The sequence below is a fragment of the Gossypium hirsutum genome, chromosome D03, assembly GCF_007990345.1.
Source record: "Gossypium hirsutum isolate 1008001.06 chromosome D03, Gossypium_hirsutum_v2.1, whole genome shotgun sequence".
NCBI classification, from domain to species: domain Eukaryota; kingdom Viridiplantae; phylum Streptophyta; class Magnoliopsida; order Malvales; family Malvaceae; genus Gossypium; species Gossypium hirsutum.
In genome coordinates this window covers 3,357,018-3,373,585 of record NC_053439.1, presented here as the reverse complement: position 1 = coordinate 3,373,585, position 16,568 = coordinate 3,357,018, and the positions used below count along the sequence as shown (strand labels likewise).

Below are 16,568 nucleotides of genomic sequence, written 5' to 3'. Positions count from 1 at the left end.
TGGCGGCTCAACTCGATTACAGTAAGGAAGAGACCTATTATCAATATCAACCGATTTTGACCAGTTTGTGTAGGACCCAATTCTTATAGTCACTGGATCAATCCAACTGGCCAACATGGGTTTTTATTCCTACAATAGTGACAAATAAGTATAGTAGCATATTCAAGATCAAATTAAAAAAAGCATGCCATAAATAGAAATATGGGTAATCTCATAATGGGAAGCTAGATTTACTTCCACATTCAGAAAACAATATAACTAAATAAATGCATGTCTACAACAAATAGATGTAATTTTCCCCATCGATTGAATTAATAAATATCAAACCTGTAATGTTAAGGGCATTAAACCATTGATACCAACATCTCTTTTACCAAATTTAGTTCCCCAACAGAGTACATGTTGTATGAGAGCTGAAGATATTTTCACTTCACCTTCAATGCATATGACAACAAAAATAATGGAAATTTGATCTTGATGACTTTTCTCTTTGTATCAGTGGTATGGATTTAGGTGGAATACTTGACATGCTGGCAGGTATGAACTCTTTGATGCAGCCTGCTCAGACTTCTTCACGGCAGTTTCATTTTCTTTTAAACTGATTTGGTCGAAAAAACGAATCCACCAAGAGGAACTCCGCATTTTAGCCTTCAGAAACGAAACAGATGTGTTAATGATAAGGTAAATTTGATCTTGATACATTCCCCAAAACAAAAATGCTGAGTAACAGTTCTGATTTTTGATCAAATGAATGTTAAATATATACTATGGTTGATTTCAATTAGCATATAGGGACTTACTGGCCGGCCGAATTTCGATAGTTCTGCCACTTTAGCCTTCTGATGACCAGGGGTACCTGATCGACAAATGAAAATATATCATGTTATAGTTATGGTACAGCTTTTTTGTAAGAAAATATATCTGGATATAAGCATTTTTGGCCTGAGTAACTCTTGTTTTATAATTTATATAGAACTTGAAAGAGTAAGGGATTACCTGCAAAAATAATGAGACCATCAGAGGCAACCCTGGCCAACTCAAGCAGAGTCTTGTTCAGGTATTTTGGAGACAAGTAATCAAGGGCATCCGACACAATAACAAGAGAAAAAGACTTTGGCTTATAGGGAAGAGGGTACTTGATATCTGCCACACGTACAATCCCTTTGCCCACAAGACTCTTGCAACTTTCTTCAACATCCTCTATATCATATGGTTCCACACCCCAGGCTTCAGTATCCTCTTCTTTCAAAAGTTTAGAGACAACTGAACAGGTATCAGGTCCTACATGCAAAACCTTGTGCATGCTGTCCCCATATGCCTTCTTCAAAAATGGTATTGCCCTCTGAACTTCTAGACTGCATGTATAGTCACCTACAAAGATAACAAGAAAATAATTGATTTTCAGAACATTACACTCAATGAAAACACACCCTTAACAGAGCATGGCAAATCCATTATAACCATTAACTTTCAGTCTTCCAGTTATCACAGAAGATGCAAACCATATCTAACTAATATAACCACCTCTGATAATCCCTTTTATTCCTCGGGCCAAAATTAAATAAAATCCCACCTTATCTTTCAACTTTCCTTCCTCTAAAAAGTTAAAAGTATCATGGAAACCCCTATACTAAGAGTCATATTGCATTTTGCTCCCTCTACTAAAAAATAGGCAAATTAGTCACTGTATATTTTAGATCAAAGAGCAAATTGGTCTTTTCTTTTAAAAATTTCATCCCTTTGTATTGTTAAAAACTAACATGGCTAAAAGAATAACTAGATAGTGACACGTACGCGTACGTCCTGCTGACGTACAAGAACTAGTTTTTAAAGGTAAAAATAGATGAATTTTTTTATAAAAGGACCAATTTGCTCTTTGATTTAACGTACAAGGACTAATTTGCCCCTTTTTTGAGTATAGGGACCAAAATGCAATCCGACTTCTAGTATAGGGGCTTCCATGATACTTTTACCCCTCTAGAAAGCACTTAAGGAGAAGATTATGACAAATTGTAAGAGATTATTCTATGGTACAAGTATCAAATGCAAGAAAGCTCCATTACCTTGAGATGCAGAAGTAAGGCCTCTAAGATCAATATTTTTTTTTTGTCCAAAATATTCTCTCCAATGAATAAAAATATCTTATATATACGCTCTCGGATACATATCTGCATTGAATCTTAACTAAATTTGATATAACATGTGAACTCATCCTCCCAATTTATCTACTCTACCAAACAAAGCATTAATGAATCCACTAAATATTCAAGTAGTTCCAAAGAGACACGATGACATCAAAATCAAATAAAAATCAGTAACTTCACGAGTTCATTTCATTATGAACATTAAATCCAATGAGGAAGAAAGTAAAAGAATAATTTACCTTCGATCCGACTAACTGCTTCACCTCGGAATTTACCTATATTCACGAACAGTATAAACAGTGTGAACAATTAATTGAACTAACAAGACCAGCATATCCAACAAACAAAAACAAGTAAACACAAATAAGAAATTCCAATAAAAAAAGAAGAATACCTGAACCACTATAGGCATAGCCAATGAGAAGGATAGCTCCCTGTAAATCATTTTCAAAAATATTACCCCAGTTAATGTCCTTTTCAAAATGTAACATTAATTGAAAAAATTCAAAAAACACAAAAAAGAAAGGAAAAGATAAAGATATTACCACAACGACAAGAGCGATAGATAAAATAGGAGAAGATCGGGATTTAGAATGTAAAGCACCAGAGAACGGGAAGTTTCCGCTGTCAACAAATCGGCGCGTGGAACTTACTTGCCTCCTTGACATTTTTACTTTGCTTTTTACTCTTATAATAATATATTTGATGTAATTGCTTACACTGCACCAAACATACAACAGATTTACACAAAATTTTAGCATTTTCATTGAAAAAACAAAACAGATCCAAAAACATGAGAAAGCTAACATAAAATGGAAGAAATTATGAAATAAAAATTAAAAATTCGCCTTAGATTTGGATTTTGGATCCCAGATCTGTGAAGGAAAAAAGAAGCTTATTTGGCTCTTTTTTTTTCTTCGAACGGTATACTAGTTTGAATTTACACCATTTTTGGCTAAAAAAGAGAATTTAACAGCTAGTCGAGTTTGAAAGGGACTTTGGGTTGGATTGGATACTCAGTATTTTTATTTTTCACTATTTTTTTAATTAAATTTATTTTTGCTTAAAGCTAAGATCCAACGTGTTTGAGCGCGCCTTTCGGAGTTGTGTGATACATATACATACAGTTATTAGCGCGTCGGTGATATGATACGACGCCGCATCAATAGATCGAATAGCAATAATGGCTATTAGATTTAAGAATACATTACAAGTAAAATTAGATTTTGTTATTTTACTTCAAAAAGTTATAAAATAGTTATTGAATTATTTAAAAATTTTTGTTTAAATCACTGAATTGTTAAAATCTTTGTTGTATGGTCTTCTCTATTTGCATCACATTCACCAATTGAAAACTCTTATTCCTCTTCTCTTCTACAGTTTAATTTCTTTTTATGAAATAACTTTAAACGTCATGAATTTGAGAATCAAAATCCAACCAATTTTTTTCTCCAATCTTTGAAACTAGCCATCCGATCGATTTAAATCTAAAGTATATTCTACTCGTCAATGAGTATTAATCCACTACATCGATCATTGAATTGTTGTTTGGAACTCACTAACAATCCAATGACGTAAAGAAAAACTTTTGAATAGATCAATTACTATCAAGACCTAAATATTTTTTTGTTCAAGTTACTGCTTAAAGTAGGTGTGATTGAAGGGTTATTTGTTTGTAAGATACTAGTAGGAATTGTAGGTCATGCGGTTTGCCCACATTGATTTTAGTCCATTGTGATTTGATCGATTTTCTGCATTCTGGCTTGAAAGTGATAGCTAAATTTTGTTGCCCCAATGGCATGTTGAGCTTGAAATGAAGAAATAAAAATCAATGAATCATGTGCAAAACATTTTGAAATCAAAGTTAAAAGCAATCTTAAAATAATCTAAAAGTTAATATATGCCAATGAGTGCCAACTACAATACCGATTGGAAATTTAGACTACCTTGTCTCATTTCATGTTACAAGAAGTTGTTTGAAGAGAAGACAAATAGAAATATGGGTAATCTCATAATGGGAAGCTAGATTTACTTCCACATTCAGAAAACAATATAACTAAATAAATGCATGTCTACAACAAATAGGTGTAATTTTCCCCATCGATTGAATTAATAAATATCAAACCTGTAATGTTAAGGGCATTAACCCATTGATACCAACATCACTTTTACCAAATTTAGTTCCCCAACAGAGTACATGTTGTATGAGAGCTGAAGATATTTTTACTTCACCTTCAATGCATATGACAACAAAAATAATGGAAATTTGATCTTGATAACTTTTCTCTTTGTATCAGTGGTATGGATTTAGGTGGAATACTTGACATGCTGGCAGGTATGAACTCTTTGACGTAGCCTGCTCAAACTTCTTCACGGCAGTTTCGTTTTCTTTTAAACTACTTTGGTCGAAAAAACGAATCCACCAAGAGGAACTCCGCATTTTAGCCTTCAGAAACGAAACAGATGTGTTAATGATAAGGTAAATTTGATCTTGATACATTCCCCAAAACAAAAATGCTGAGTAACAGTTCTGATTTTTGCTCAAATGAATGTTAAATATATACTATGGTTCGTTTAAATTCCAAATCCTGTTGTTATAGTAGATGGAGACTTACTGGACGACCGAATTTCGACAGTTCTGCCACTTTAGCCTTCTGATGACCAGGGGTACCTGATCAACAAATGAAAATATATCATGTTATGGTTATGGTACAGCTTTTTTTGTAAGAAAATATATCTGGATATAAGCATTTTCGGCCTGAGTTACTCTTGTTTTATAATTTATATAGAGCTTGAAAGAGTAAGGGATTACCTGCAAAAATAATGAGACCATCCGAGGCAACCCTGGCCAACTCAGGCAGAGTCTTGTTCAGGTATTTTGAAGACAAGTAATCAAGGGCATCCGACACAATAACAAGAGAAAAAGACTTTGGCCTATAGGGAAGAGGGTACTTGATATCTGCCACACGTACAATCCCTTTGCCCACAAGACTCTTGCAACTTTCTTCAACATCCTCTATATCATATGGTTCCACACCCCAGGCTTCAGTATCCTCTTCTTTCAAAAGTTTGGAGACAACTGAACAGGTATCAGGGCCTACATGCAAAACCTTGTGCATGCGGTCCCCATATGCCTTCTTCAAAAATGGTATTGCCCTCTGAACTTCTAGACTGCATGTATAGTCACCTACAAAGATAACAAGAAAATAATTGATTTTCAGAACATTACACTTAATGTAATACACCCTTTCCAGAGCATGGCAATTCCATTATAATGATAGACTTTAAATGTTCCAGTTATCACGGAAGACACAAACCATATCTAACTAATATAACCGCCTCTGATATCTTACAACTTTCTTTCCTCTAAAAAGTTAAAAGTATCATAGGAGTAATATTACATTTTGCTCCCTCTACTGAAAAAATAGGCAAATTAGTCACTGCATATTAGATCAAAGAGCAAATTGGTCCTTTCTTTTAAAAACTCCATCCCTTTGTATTGTTAAAAACTGACATGGCTAAAAGAATAACTAGATAGTGACACGTACGCGTACGTCTTGCTGACGTACAAAAACTAATTTTTAAAGGTAAAAATAGATGAATTTTTTTATAAAAGGACCAATTTAACGTACAAGGACTAATTTGCCCAGCTTTTGAGCATACGGGCCAAAATGCAATTGGACTTCTAGTACAGGGGCTTCCATGATACTTTTACCCCTCTAGAAAGCACTTCAGAAGAAGATTATGACAAATTGTAAGAGATTATTTTACGATATAAGTATCAAAGGAAAGAAAGCCCCATAACCTTGAGATGCAGAAGCAAGGCCTCTAAGATCAATATTTTTTTTGTCCAAAATATTCTCTCCAATGAATAAAAATATCTTATATATACGCTCTCGGATACATATGTGCATTGAATCTTAACTAAATTTGATATAACATGTGAACTCATCCTCCCAATTTATCTACTCTACCAAACAAAGCATTAGTGAATCCACTAAATATTCAAGTAGTTCCAAAGAGACATGATGACATCAAAATCAAATAAAAATCAGTAACTTAACGAGTTAATTTCATTATGAACATTAAATCCAATGAGGAAGAAAGTAAAAGCATAACTTACCTTCGATCCGACTAACCGCTTCACCTCGGAATTTACCTATATTCTCGAACAGTATAAACAGTGTGAACAATTAATTGAACTAACAAGATCAGCATATCCAACAAACAAAAACAAGTAAACACAAATAAGAAATTCCAATAAAAAAAAGAAGAATACCTGAACCACTATAGGCATAGCCAATGAGAAGGATAGCTCCCTGTAAATCATTTTCAAAAATATTACCCCCGAAAATTTCCTTTTCAAAATGTAACACTAATTGAAAAATTCAAAAAACAAAAAAGAAAGGAAAAGATAAAGATATTACCACAACGACAAGAGCGATAGATAAAATAGGAGAAGAGCGGGATTTAGAATGTAAAGCACCAGAGAACGGGAAGTTTCCGCTGTCAACAAAGCGGCGCGTGGAACTTACTTGCCTCCTTGACATGTTTGCTTGCTTTTACTCTCTTATAATAATATCCTTGATATAATTCTTTACACTGTACCAAACATACCAAACATCCAACAGATTTACACAAAATTTGAGCATTTAAAACAGATCCAAAAATATGAGAAAGCTTTTAGATGTTAACATAAAATGGAAGAAATTATGAAATAAAAATTAAAAATTCACCTTAGAGGAAGAATGAGAGGCTTTTGGATCTCAGATCTGTGAAGGAAAAAAAACACTTGTTTTTGCTGGGTTTTTTCTTCGAACAGTATACTGAGTTTGAAAGGGACTTTGGATTGGATTGGATACGCAGTAGTTTTATTCTATTTTTCACTGTTTTTATTTTTATTTATTTATTTAAATTTGTTTTTGCTTAAAACTAAGATCCACCGTGTTTGAGCGCGCCTTTGTGAGTTGTGTGATACAGATATATACAGTTATTAGCGCGTCGGTGATATGACACGGCGTCGTATCGATAGCTCGAATAGCAGTAGTGCCTAATAGATTTAAGGGTAAACTACACCCAAGTCATTAAACTATTAGTCAGTTTACGTTTTAATTATTCAACTTTAAAAACTTACAAAATGGTCACTGAACTAGCCGAAAGTTTGCATTTAAATCACTGGGCTGTTAAAATCGTTATTGCATGTCATTCTCTGTTTATATCGCTTGCACCAATAAAAAACTCTTATTCTTTTTCTATTTTATAGTTCAAGTTTTTTTTTCATGAAATATGTTTGAACATTATAAATCTACAAATCAAAATCCAAACAGTTTTTTTCTCTAATCTCTAATATTGGTTGCCAGATCGATTTGGATCTAAGATATGTTATTCTACTTGTCAATGGGTATTGATCAACCATATCGATCAACGAATTATTGCTTAGAACTCACTAGGGAAGCTTTTTTTAGGAAAAAAAATTAACATCCCAATGACTTAAATAAAAATTTCAAATAGTTCAATGACTTAAATGAAAACTTTCAAATAGTTCAGTGAGCATCTTGTAACTTTTTAACATTGGGTATAGTTTGCCATTGATTTAAATAAACTAAATGGGTTTAATACACTTTTTGGGGCCTAGACATTTTTTTGTCTAAGTTAGTCCTTGATACTTTCTTGAAAAATAAAGTTTAATCCCCGTATGGAAACAATTGCCAAGTTCAAGGACTAACTTTAAGCAAAATAAAGTTCAAACTTTAATGTGGGAACAATTGCTAAGTTTAGGGATTAACTTGAGATGTTAAAAATAATGTTATCTTCAATTCAAATCTCATGTACATTCCTTGATACTAATCATATGGTATACCCACTATTTGGGTGAAAGAAATAAAATTTAACCAATAATTTATTTTTAATAACAATAATTATTAACTTACAATAGGGCATTTTCTCCATCAGAAAACAAAAGTAGTGATAAGAACACTTGAAAACTTTTGGCACCACAAAAAATTCATATGTTTCTTTGGTTGCTGGCTCACGAGAGAATCTTGACTAACGAGGAATGCACAACGTGAGGTATGTCTCACTATCCTTTTTGTGATCGTTGTAGTTTATCTATTGAATTTGCTTTGCATGCAGTTAGGGATTGTGGCTTTGACCAAGTAGTTTGGAAAGTTGCTATTCCAAACTCCAGTTAGGGGTTTTCTTTAACCTTCCCCTTGTTGAGTGGATCTTGTGGAACACTAGGAATGTAAAGAAATTATCAATCCAAAACGGTGAATGGAGCACCTTCTTTTCCATTGTTTGCTGGTTCATTTGGAAGAATAAGAATGATTTTATTTTTAACAACGATAGTGGTAATAACCATGAGCTTATTGCCTCAACAGAAGCGTGGACGAGTCGTTGAACAACAAAACTGGGACGCCTAGTTGGGATATTTCTACTAGTTGGAGGAAGCGGTGGCATTTCCTTGATACCGATTGGACCAAGATTAATGTGGAGCGGCTATTTGAGGAGTTATAAGAGGACCCTAAGGGGGATGGCTTATGGGATTTGGCATGGTGATAGACTTGGTTGATATCTTTCAGGTAGAAGCTAAGGCGATGCTTGAAGTGTTGAAGCTAGCTTGGGAGTGGGGATTTGACAAGTGGAAGTGGAAACTAACAATGCTCTCTTATTGGAAATTTTGCGTTCTGGTTTTGCTTGTGTAAACAATATAGCAGAAGTCAGATTGCTCCACACTTGGATTGCTAAAGATTGGCAAGTGAAGCTTAGACTTTTATTGAGAGATAGCAACAAAGCCATTGGCTGCTTGGCTAAGGAAATCTCAGGAAGCTTGAACCAATTGATCATCCTTGATGAATATCTAATCTATGTGCAACGTCTATTGGAAGCTAATGTTTATCACGCCACGTCTGATGTAATCGACGAAGATTAGACTAGTTTTGTTTTAGTCTAATATTTTTCTTCTACCAAAAGAATTATAACAATAATTATTGATAAATTAATAAAATTTAATTTGTTTTTAATTAGATTTTGTTTGTGTATGATCGAGATATTAAAATTTTATGCACCAAAACTTAAATCATTTAGAATAATATTTTATTTTATTTTTAAAATAAATTAAACTATGTATATAATCATTTTAATATGAGAAATTATAAAAATTAAAATGAGTGAATTTCCATTACTATATAAATTGTGAGACTATAATGCCTGCATTATATGTAAAATAAGGTTGAATATAATATATTTAAAAGTATAAAAATATCAAATTTATAAATATTTTTAATTCGATACTAAATCATCCAACAAATCAAATAAACTTTTAAAAAAATCATAAATATTATATTCACATTTATTTGATTATTCAACTTATACCATTCTCAAATATTCTAAAGTACAATTTTGTGACATAATCTGATTCTTAGAATAATGTCATCAAATTCAAAATATCAGGTGTGAGAACAAGATGCCAGAATAAATATTGTCCAATTTTAGGACAAAAAAATCGAAAGTCGGTTCGATTAGATAGTGTTCGAATGTTTTTAGTTTATAATTTTAAAATAATTTATTTCTATTTATGATTTTTTGAAAATTTATCGAATAATGTCAAAATAAAATTCATAAAACGGAAACTATTTTATCAAATAAAATTTAAACTTTAAAGATTTAAAACTTAAAATTAATATAAAAATTGAAAAAGGAATCAATACTATTTAAAAGATTAAATCAAATCCAACCCAATCCTATCCTATACAAATTGTGGGTTATATTCCCAGCCTCCCACAATCTTTACCTTTTTATTGTTGCATCTCCTAGCTGACTTTGGCAGCCGACAATTTCCTAATAAATTACAAAAAGAGCTTAGAGTAAGGTTATTAAACTATTAATAAATTTATGTTTTAGTCTTTTAATTTTAAAAAATTACAAAATGATCATTAAATTATTTAAAAATTTTCGTTTAAGTCATTCAACTTTAATTTTTTTTGTGATTAACATGTGAACTACTACATAAATTATCTTGTCAATATCGTTAAAATTTTAATGGTTTAGTCTATTTTCTTTTTGTTTAAAAACACAATTTTATTAAAATTTTAGTGTTGAGAGCCAAAAAAGAAAAAAAAAACTTAAGAGGAAAGTAACAAAAGGAATAAATGTTAGACATTGTATCACAATTATTTTTAAAATGTGATCAATCATACTTAAAAGGATGAGCCTTGGCTCTCTAAAATTGTAAAATTTCATTCTAGTCCCTTTAGAAATTTCGAAATTATAAATTGATGCAATGATAAAATTACATTTTTGACTTGAAGATGATAAAATATTGTCTTAGTTCATTTAAAAAATTTGAAATTATCTTTGGTTCACCTGTTTCACATTGTTGCCTTCATCACCTTTCAACCAGTCCTTCCTTTTGAAGGAATCCAAAAGAAGAAAAGGTTTTCTTTTCCAGACATTTCGTTTAACACTTTGACATAACCATACAGATAAGAAAAAAGGGTCAGAATCCTACTTTTATTCTGTCGAATATAAGTTAAAATTTCATGAACCATTAATGCAAAGCTCACAGTACATAAACCAAACCTCATAAGATAAACAAATAGAGCAACAATGGAAGTTGAGTATCATTGCTGCGAAACAGGGCTCTTCATTAGGATCACTATCGTTGCTGGTCTCGTTTTGTTTGCCGGATTGATGTCTGGTCTTACAATGGGGCTCATGTCTTTGAGCCTCGTTGATCTCGAAGTGCTCGCTGAATCTGGAACACTGACCAATAGCAAACATGCCGGTATGTAATGTTCCCATGACACCCTCTAACTTGCTTCTTCAAATGAGTTCCATTTACAGTGTTTTTCATTGATTCATTACAGCAAAGATACTTCCAGTTGTTAGGAGACAACATTTGCTCCTCTGCACTTTGCTCATCTGCAATGCTGCAGCTATGGAGGTGCGAAATATGAAACCGTTGGACAACTTTTTAAGGTATTTTGTCGACAGTTGAGAGCTTCTAACTTGTGAGGTTACGTGATTTTATAGGCCCTTCCAATTTTTCTAGACAGCTTGGTGTCAGCTTGGGGTGCAATCCTTATTTCAGTCACCCTCATACTTATGTTTGGTGAGGTAAGTTACTAAGCTGTAAGCTCCATTTCATGCTCTTGGTCACATGTTTTAAGCTCGTCTTGCTCTCTTTCTTTACGATTCAGATCGCTCCGCAAGCGGTTTGTACACGGTATGGATTGGCGATTGGTGCAAAAGTTGCTCCATTTGTTCGAGTCCTCATTTGGATTTGTTTCCCAGTTGCATATCCAATAAGCAAGGTGAAAACTGAAAACTGAATCAATTTCACTATATCTCAGCTGAACCTCTTATCTCTGCTCTGTGTTTGTTTCATTAGCTATTAGACCTTCTCCTTGGAGAAGGACACGAGGCTCTTTTCCACCGTGCTGAGTTGAGGACACTTGTCGATTTGCACGGCAACGAGGTATGATAATGTCCCTTTTCAACTACAAATCTAACAAATCAATAGCAGCAATGCAAAGTAAAAACAATCTAATCTTTTTGTGTAGGCTGGCAAAGGTGGAGAATTGACACGTGATGAGACAACAATCATAGCAGGTGCACTTGAGCTAAGTAAGAAAACAGCAATGGATGCAATGACACCTATATCAGAAACTTTTGCAATTAATATTAATGCCAAGTTAAACAGGCAAGAAGAGATGTGGTAAACAACATTATAAGTTACATTTCCATGGATGAAATTTAACCAGTATATGCAATACAAAAACATGCAGAGATTTGATGAAGTTGATCCTGGAGAAAGGGCATAGCAGGGTACCTGTTTACCACGAGAGAATAGAGAACATAATTGGGCTTATTTTGGTAATTCTCTTAATGTCAGTCCAATAAAAATAGGGATAATAGTTATTTTGGTCTGAAGCAACTAATAGTGCTATCAAGTTGGATCTACTATGACATTATGTCAAGTTCCAAATTTCAGCATAACAAAGAGACTAAAATCAAAAATAGACCATTAAAAATGTTTTTGCAATTTTTGTTTGATAGGGCCACTAATATTCTAGTTTTTCATATTAGGTGAAGAACTTATTAACCATCCATCCAGCATCTGAGGTGCCTGTTAAAAACATCACCATTCGCAGGATTTCAAGGTAGTTTTACTTGCACCAAGTACACAACATATTCGAATATGGGTACGGAATACTTGGAAAAAGTTTAACATGCTCGTATTTGACGCTCACCCAAATTAAAGTAACATATACAGATTGTTATTATCTACTAAGATTTGGTTTAATATGTGTGTTGTTTGTTTGTGTTCCAGGGTTCCTGAGTCAATGCCTTTATATGACATACTAAATGAGTTTCAAAAAGGTCACAATCATATGGCCGTTGTTGTAAAGCAGAACAACAAAGCAGAGCATGCAACCAGTGAACGGTCAAACAAAGAGGTGAAGGTGGACATCAATGGTAAAAAGCATCAAAAAGGAAAATGCTTACCGAGCAAGAGATCAGTCAAGATATGGAAAGGCTTAGAAGGAAATTCAGGGAGAGTGTCGTCCAAAAGCAAGAAATGGGGAAGGAACTTCCACTCGGAGATACTGCAATTCAAAGATGATTCGCTCCCAGCGACCACTGGAGAAGGGGAAGCTACTGGCATTATAACACTGGAAGATGTCATTGAAGAGCTTTTGCAAGTAAATGATTTCTTCTTTTGTTTTCATGAATGGATATCTCAATTAACTTTTTTATTTTATTTTTGCACATGCAGGAGGAGATCTTTGACGAGACAGATCATTGCCATGAACATTAATGATATCTCCATAGAGTGAAGCACAAACCTACAGAAAAGAAGAAGGATTTGATAATGCATAGAATACAGGAAGAATTTTTGAATTATTTATCATGGTTTGTCAATTATAAATTTATAATGACTACTAAAGTTGGCAAGGCATGTTTAATATACCTGTTGTATATATACACCTGTTATGCAGGAGTTGGAGAATTTTGATATGTTTAATGAATACTTGTGTTGAACTATAAAGTTAATGATCAGAAATGTATCATTTTCCTCACAAACAGTTACCACTAACAATGTTGTTGTATGGCAACCAAAAGTCAAAGCATTTCAGATGCTCCTAATAGGCAACCATATCAACCAAGGATTCTAGGCCTGATTAGAAATAAATTGCAGACCAGCCAAGTCATGAATGAAAAAAGTATTTTTAGGAAGGAAAGCCAGATATAATAAATACATGGAACACCTAAAAAGGAGTGATAATGTGCAAGAAAAATGATGCTTGGCATCGAAAAGCAGTGGCCATGGACTTCTTTCTAGTTCTGACTACCTGCAGAACAAGCTGACTGGTTCTAAAGAATATAGAGGCTCCCCCATTTCTCTACTCAATACCAAAGCAATCTGATCAGTAATTCTGTTATTAGGTTCATTACTTGGCACATGACCACCTTGTGATGAAGTTATTAAATGCCAGATCTACTACGGGCTGGACCCCATCGCCGTCGACGAGCCCTTCTCTTTCTACCATCTGTCTTTTCCTTTATTTTTTCTTTCAAGTCTCTCTCCCCTCGCCGTTTATACATCTTAAAAGTGATCTCTCTGTCTGCAGCCATCTTCCTCACCCTTTCTGTTATCTCAGCTGCGATCTGCCTGTTATACAGTTTCCTCAAACCCTTCATGAGCTTTGCAAAAGTATCAGGCTGTGGCATTAAATCCGCATCCATCATTTCCATACAATACGAACAGGCTTCCTTCACCAGCCCTTCCGAGAAAAGGGCATGAATCCATATTGTCCATGCAAACACATTAAGTTCGCATCCTTTACTAACGATACAACTCCATAAATCCTTAGCCATTTCAAGCTTCTCAGCCCTTAACAAAGAATTCAACAAATCCTTCAAAACCCCATATTGAGGAACACAAAACAGACCTCTTCCAACCATTTCTTTAAAAAGCTCACAGGCCTCAACCAAACATCCTTGTGCAATAAAACCATGGATCATAACAATGAAACTATCAACTCCAGGACTAAATCCACTTCTTTCCATCTCATCCCAAACCCGAGCAGCTTCTTTAACTTCCTCTAACTTACAAGCTAATCGAATAACCACATTATAAATACCAGCATCTGGAACACAACCAATCTTCCTCATCTCCTCTATCAACTCCAAACACTTTTCTAACTCTTCCTTCTTCTCATGAGCCACCATAATATGCAAATAAGTCAACGAATTTGGTACAAGCCCTTCTGTTTTCATCCTATCCAAAAGCTCATAAGCTCTCTCAAGCTTCCCCCACTTACAAAACCCACTTATCAAAGTAGTATAAGCCAAAACATCACCTTGACAACCATTCTTCTCCATTTCATCAAAAACCCTCATTGCTTCCACCATTCTATCAGCCTTACAAAGTCCCTGAATCACAATGGTATATGAACATGCATTGGGGTCGATCCCTTTCCTCCTCATTTCTTTCAACAGATCAAAAGCATCCCCCATTTTGTTTCCTAAAACATACCCACTCAACAAATTGTTATAAACCACAATATCCGGCTCGAAACCAGCTTCTTTCATTTGAATCAACACATGTTTAGCTTCCAAAATCTTCCCTTCTTTACACCAACCATATAACAAAGAAGTGAAAATTTTTAAATTCGGCTTAAACCTCACCTTCATTTCCTCAAAAACTAAAGCTGCTTCTTTTACATCCCCATTTTTACATAAAGCATCTAACAATGCCCCAAACACGGCCTCGTCTTGTGGACAACCGTACTTAGGCATTTCATCGAACACTTCAATGGCTTTTTTAACCATCCGTGAAGAAGCAAACCTTCTTATCAAAACAACAAACAATTCAGCCGTAATGAAATGGGGATTTTCATTTCTGATTTCTTCAAGTAATGCCCAAACGGCACCGAATTGTCTCATCTTGCCTAAAATCTTAATCATCGCTTTGTAAATTTCATAGCTTGGGTGATACCCAGGTTGTTTCGATGCCCAAGTGAAGAACTTGTAACCCAAATTACCGGCGTCGCCACAGCGGTTCAATACGCGTTCGGTTAAACCGTGGCGAAAAACGACGCCGGACTGTTGTAAAGCGAGGTTCAACTTTGGGGCCCGAGTGTGGAACTTTCGGAGGATTCTGTAAATCTTTTCGACATCGGAAGCAAAGTCGTCGACACGTCGGTCGTTTTCGGGTTCAAATTCGGGTTGTGGGGTTCTAAGGGTAACTAAACCGAACCGGGGTTTGGAACTGGTCGAGAAGCCGTCGTCGTTGTTGCTGGGAATGAAGTGGTGGGTGTTTGGATAGGAGGAAAGTGAAAGAAAACGGTGTTTGGGGATAAGAGAGAATGATTTGGAAGAGAATCTTCGCATTGCTTTTATGTTGTTTGCAAAGGGTGAAAAGCTTTAACCTATTTTCTCAGCAGATGTTACCATTTTCTTGCATTTTCTCGGAAAATGAGTGTTCTTTTCACAAGGGTGAAGAACGGAAATTTAAAACGTCAAATTTTATAAAAAGTCTGTATTATGTGTTTTTTTTTCCGATTTAGTCCCTACTATAATTTTTATTTTTGGTCCTCTATTTTTTGCGTTAATTCCGTGATAATGCTTCTTGATATATTTTGGTAAAAAATCTCTTCATTCCCTCTCAATTTCGACATAAGCAAATTGGTCCCTCTGGAAAAAATAATAACAATTTAATGTATGTCAATTTTGGAAGTGAGCAACTAAGGACAATTAATCATTATGTTATTGTTTTTCATCAATTGTACATGATTTTGATTAGTATAATAATAAATTTAGCCTTCAAAGTTAACATATTATATCAATTTGGTCCTAAGTTAACAAATTTATCTTGCAATATTTGTGTAAATGTTGAGGTTTAATTTGTTGAATTTTTTAGAATTAAGGCCAAAATGTGTAAACATTGAAAGCTAAATTTGTTATCATACTGATTTGCTCAATTTCGAAATTGAAAGAGACTAGAGAGATTTTTTACCATATATTTTATATGGTTTGGTAAATATTATATGTTTTATTTAATTTTTGTGTCCTTTTTAGATGTGCAAAAAAAAAGTGTCCAACTTGTTTTTTTTTTGTATAAAAGTGTTTTTTTTAATGTTTTACTCATCCAACTTTAAAAAGTTACAAAATGGTCATTTAATTGTTCGAAAGTTTTTATTTAAGTCATTACACTGTTAAGTTTTTTTTTAAAGTTTCGGATAGCAAGTTCCAACCATCAATTTGACAATCAGTACAACAGATCAATACCCATTTACAAGCGGAACATACCTTAAATACAAGTTGATTTGACAATTAGTGTCGAAAATCAAAGAAGAAAGTTGTTTAGATTTTGGTTCATAGATTCGTGACATTCAAAGCTGTTTCATACAAAAA

General features: G+C 34.0%; 5 protein-coding genes across 14 annotated transcripts; 2 read left to right on the top strand and 3 right to left on the bottom strand.

The window, feature by feature from the left end:
* Window positions 1–284: 284 nt before the first annotated feature.
* On the bottom strand, window positions 285–3,245 carry LOC107950524 (probable pectin methylesterase CGR2). The gene is made up of 7 exons (XM_016885388.2): window positions 2,993–3,245; window positions 2,690–2,864; window positions 2,539–2,578; window positions 2,384–2,419; window positions 997–1,371; window positions 801–856; window positions 285–648 (listed from the first exon to the last, which is right to left on the bottom strand). Exons 2-7 carry the CDS (start codon window positions 2,810–2,812, stop codon window positions 496–498), a joined length of 783 nt encoding a protein of 260 aa, XP_016740877.1. The 5' UTR covers window positions 2,813–2,864; window positions 2,993–3,245; the 3' UTR covers window positions 285–495.
* A 981-nt stretch (window positions 3,246–4,226) lies between these two features.
* On the bottom strand, window positions 4,227–7,117 carry LOC107950523 (probable pectin methylesterase CGR2). The gene is made up of 7 exons (XM_016885387.2): window positions 6,881–7,117; window positions 6,572–6,746; window positions 6,424–6,463; window positions 6,268–6,303; window positions 4,957–5,331; window positions 4,760–4,815; window positions 4,227–4,590 (listed from the first exon to the last, which is right to left on the bottom strand). The coding sequence occupies exons 2-7, from the start codon at window positions 6,692–6,694 to the stop codon at window positions 4,438–4,440; spliced, it is 783 nt and encodes a 260-aa protein (XP_016740876.1). The 5' UTR covers window positions 6,695–6,746; window positions 6,881–7,117; the 3' UTR covers window positions 4,227–4,437.
* Window positions 7,118–10,628: 3,511 nt separating this feature from the next.
* Window positions 10,629–15,693, bottom strand: LOC107950525 (putative pentatricopeptide repeat-containing protein At5g65820). Of its 9 annotated transcripts, none has more exons than XM_041089616.1 (3): window positions 13,502–15,693; window positions 12,654–12,994; window positions 10,629–11,801 (listed from the first exon to the last, which is right to left on the bottom strand). In XM_041089616.1, the coding sequence occupies exon 1, from the start codon at window positions 15,543–15,545 to the stop codon at window positions 13,635–13,637; it is 1,911 nt and encodes a 636-aa protein (XP_040945550.1). In that variant the 5' UTR covers window positions 15,546–15,693; the 3' UTR covers window positions 10,629–11,801; window positions 12,654–12,994; window positions 13,502–13,634. The 9 variants fall into 9 exon arrangements, with proteins under 9 accessions (XP_040945550.1, XP_040945552.1, XP_040945551.1 ...); XM_041089618.1 differs by having other exon boundaries at window positions 10,629–11,652; XM_041089617.1 differs by having other exon boundaries at window positions 10,629–11,644.
* Window positions 10,752–11,866, top strand: LOC107950527 (DUF21 domain-containing protein At2g14520-like). Its single transcript, XM_016885395.2, has 6 exons — window positions 10,752–10,929; window positions 11,012–11,088; window positions 11,178–11,261; window positions 11,345–11,458; window positions 11,536–11,622; window positions 11,708–11,866. Exons 1-6 carry the CDS (start codon window positions 10,752–10,754, stop codon window positions 11,864–11,866), a joined length of 699 nt encoding a protein of 232 aa, XP_016740884.2.
* On the top strand, window positions 11,936–13,080 carry LOC121215299 (DUF21 domain-containing protein At2g14520). Of its 2 annotated transcripts, XM_041089620.1 has the most exons (4): window positions 11,936–12,020; window positions 12,234–12,307; window positions 12,478–12,850; window positions 12,925–13,080. In XM_041089620.1, exons 1-4 carry the CDS (start codon window positions 11,940–11,942, stop codon window positions 12,964–12,966), a joined length of 570 nt encoding a protein of 189 aa, XP_040945554.1. In that variant the 5' UTR covers window positions 11,936–11,939; the 3' UTR covers window positions 12,967–13,080. The 2 variants fall into 2 exon arrangements, with proteins under 2 accessions (XP_040945554.1, XP_040945553.1); XM_041089619.1 differs by having other exon boundaries at window positions 12,478–13,080.
* Window positions 15,694–16,568: the final 875 nt, after the last annotated feature.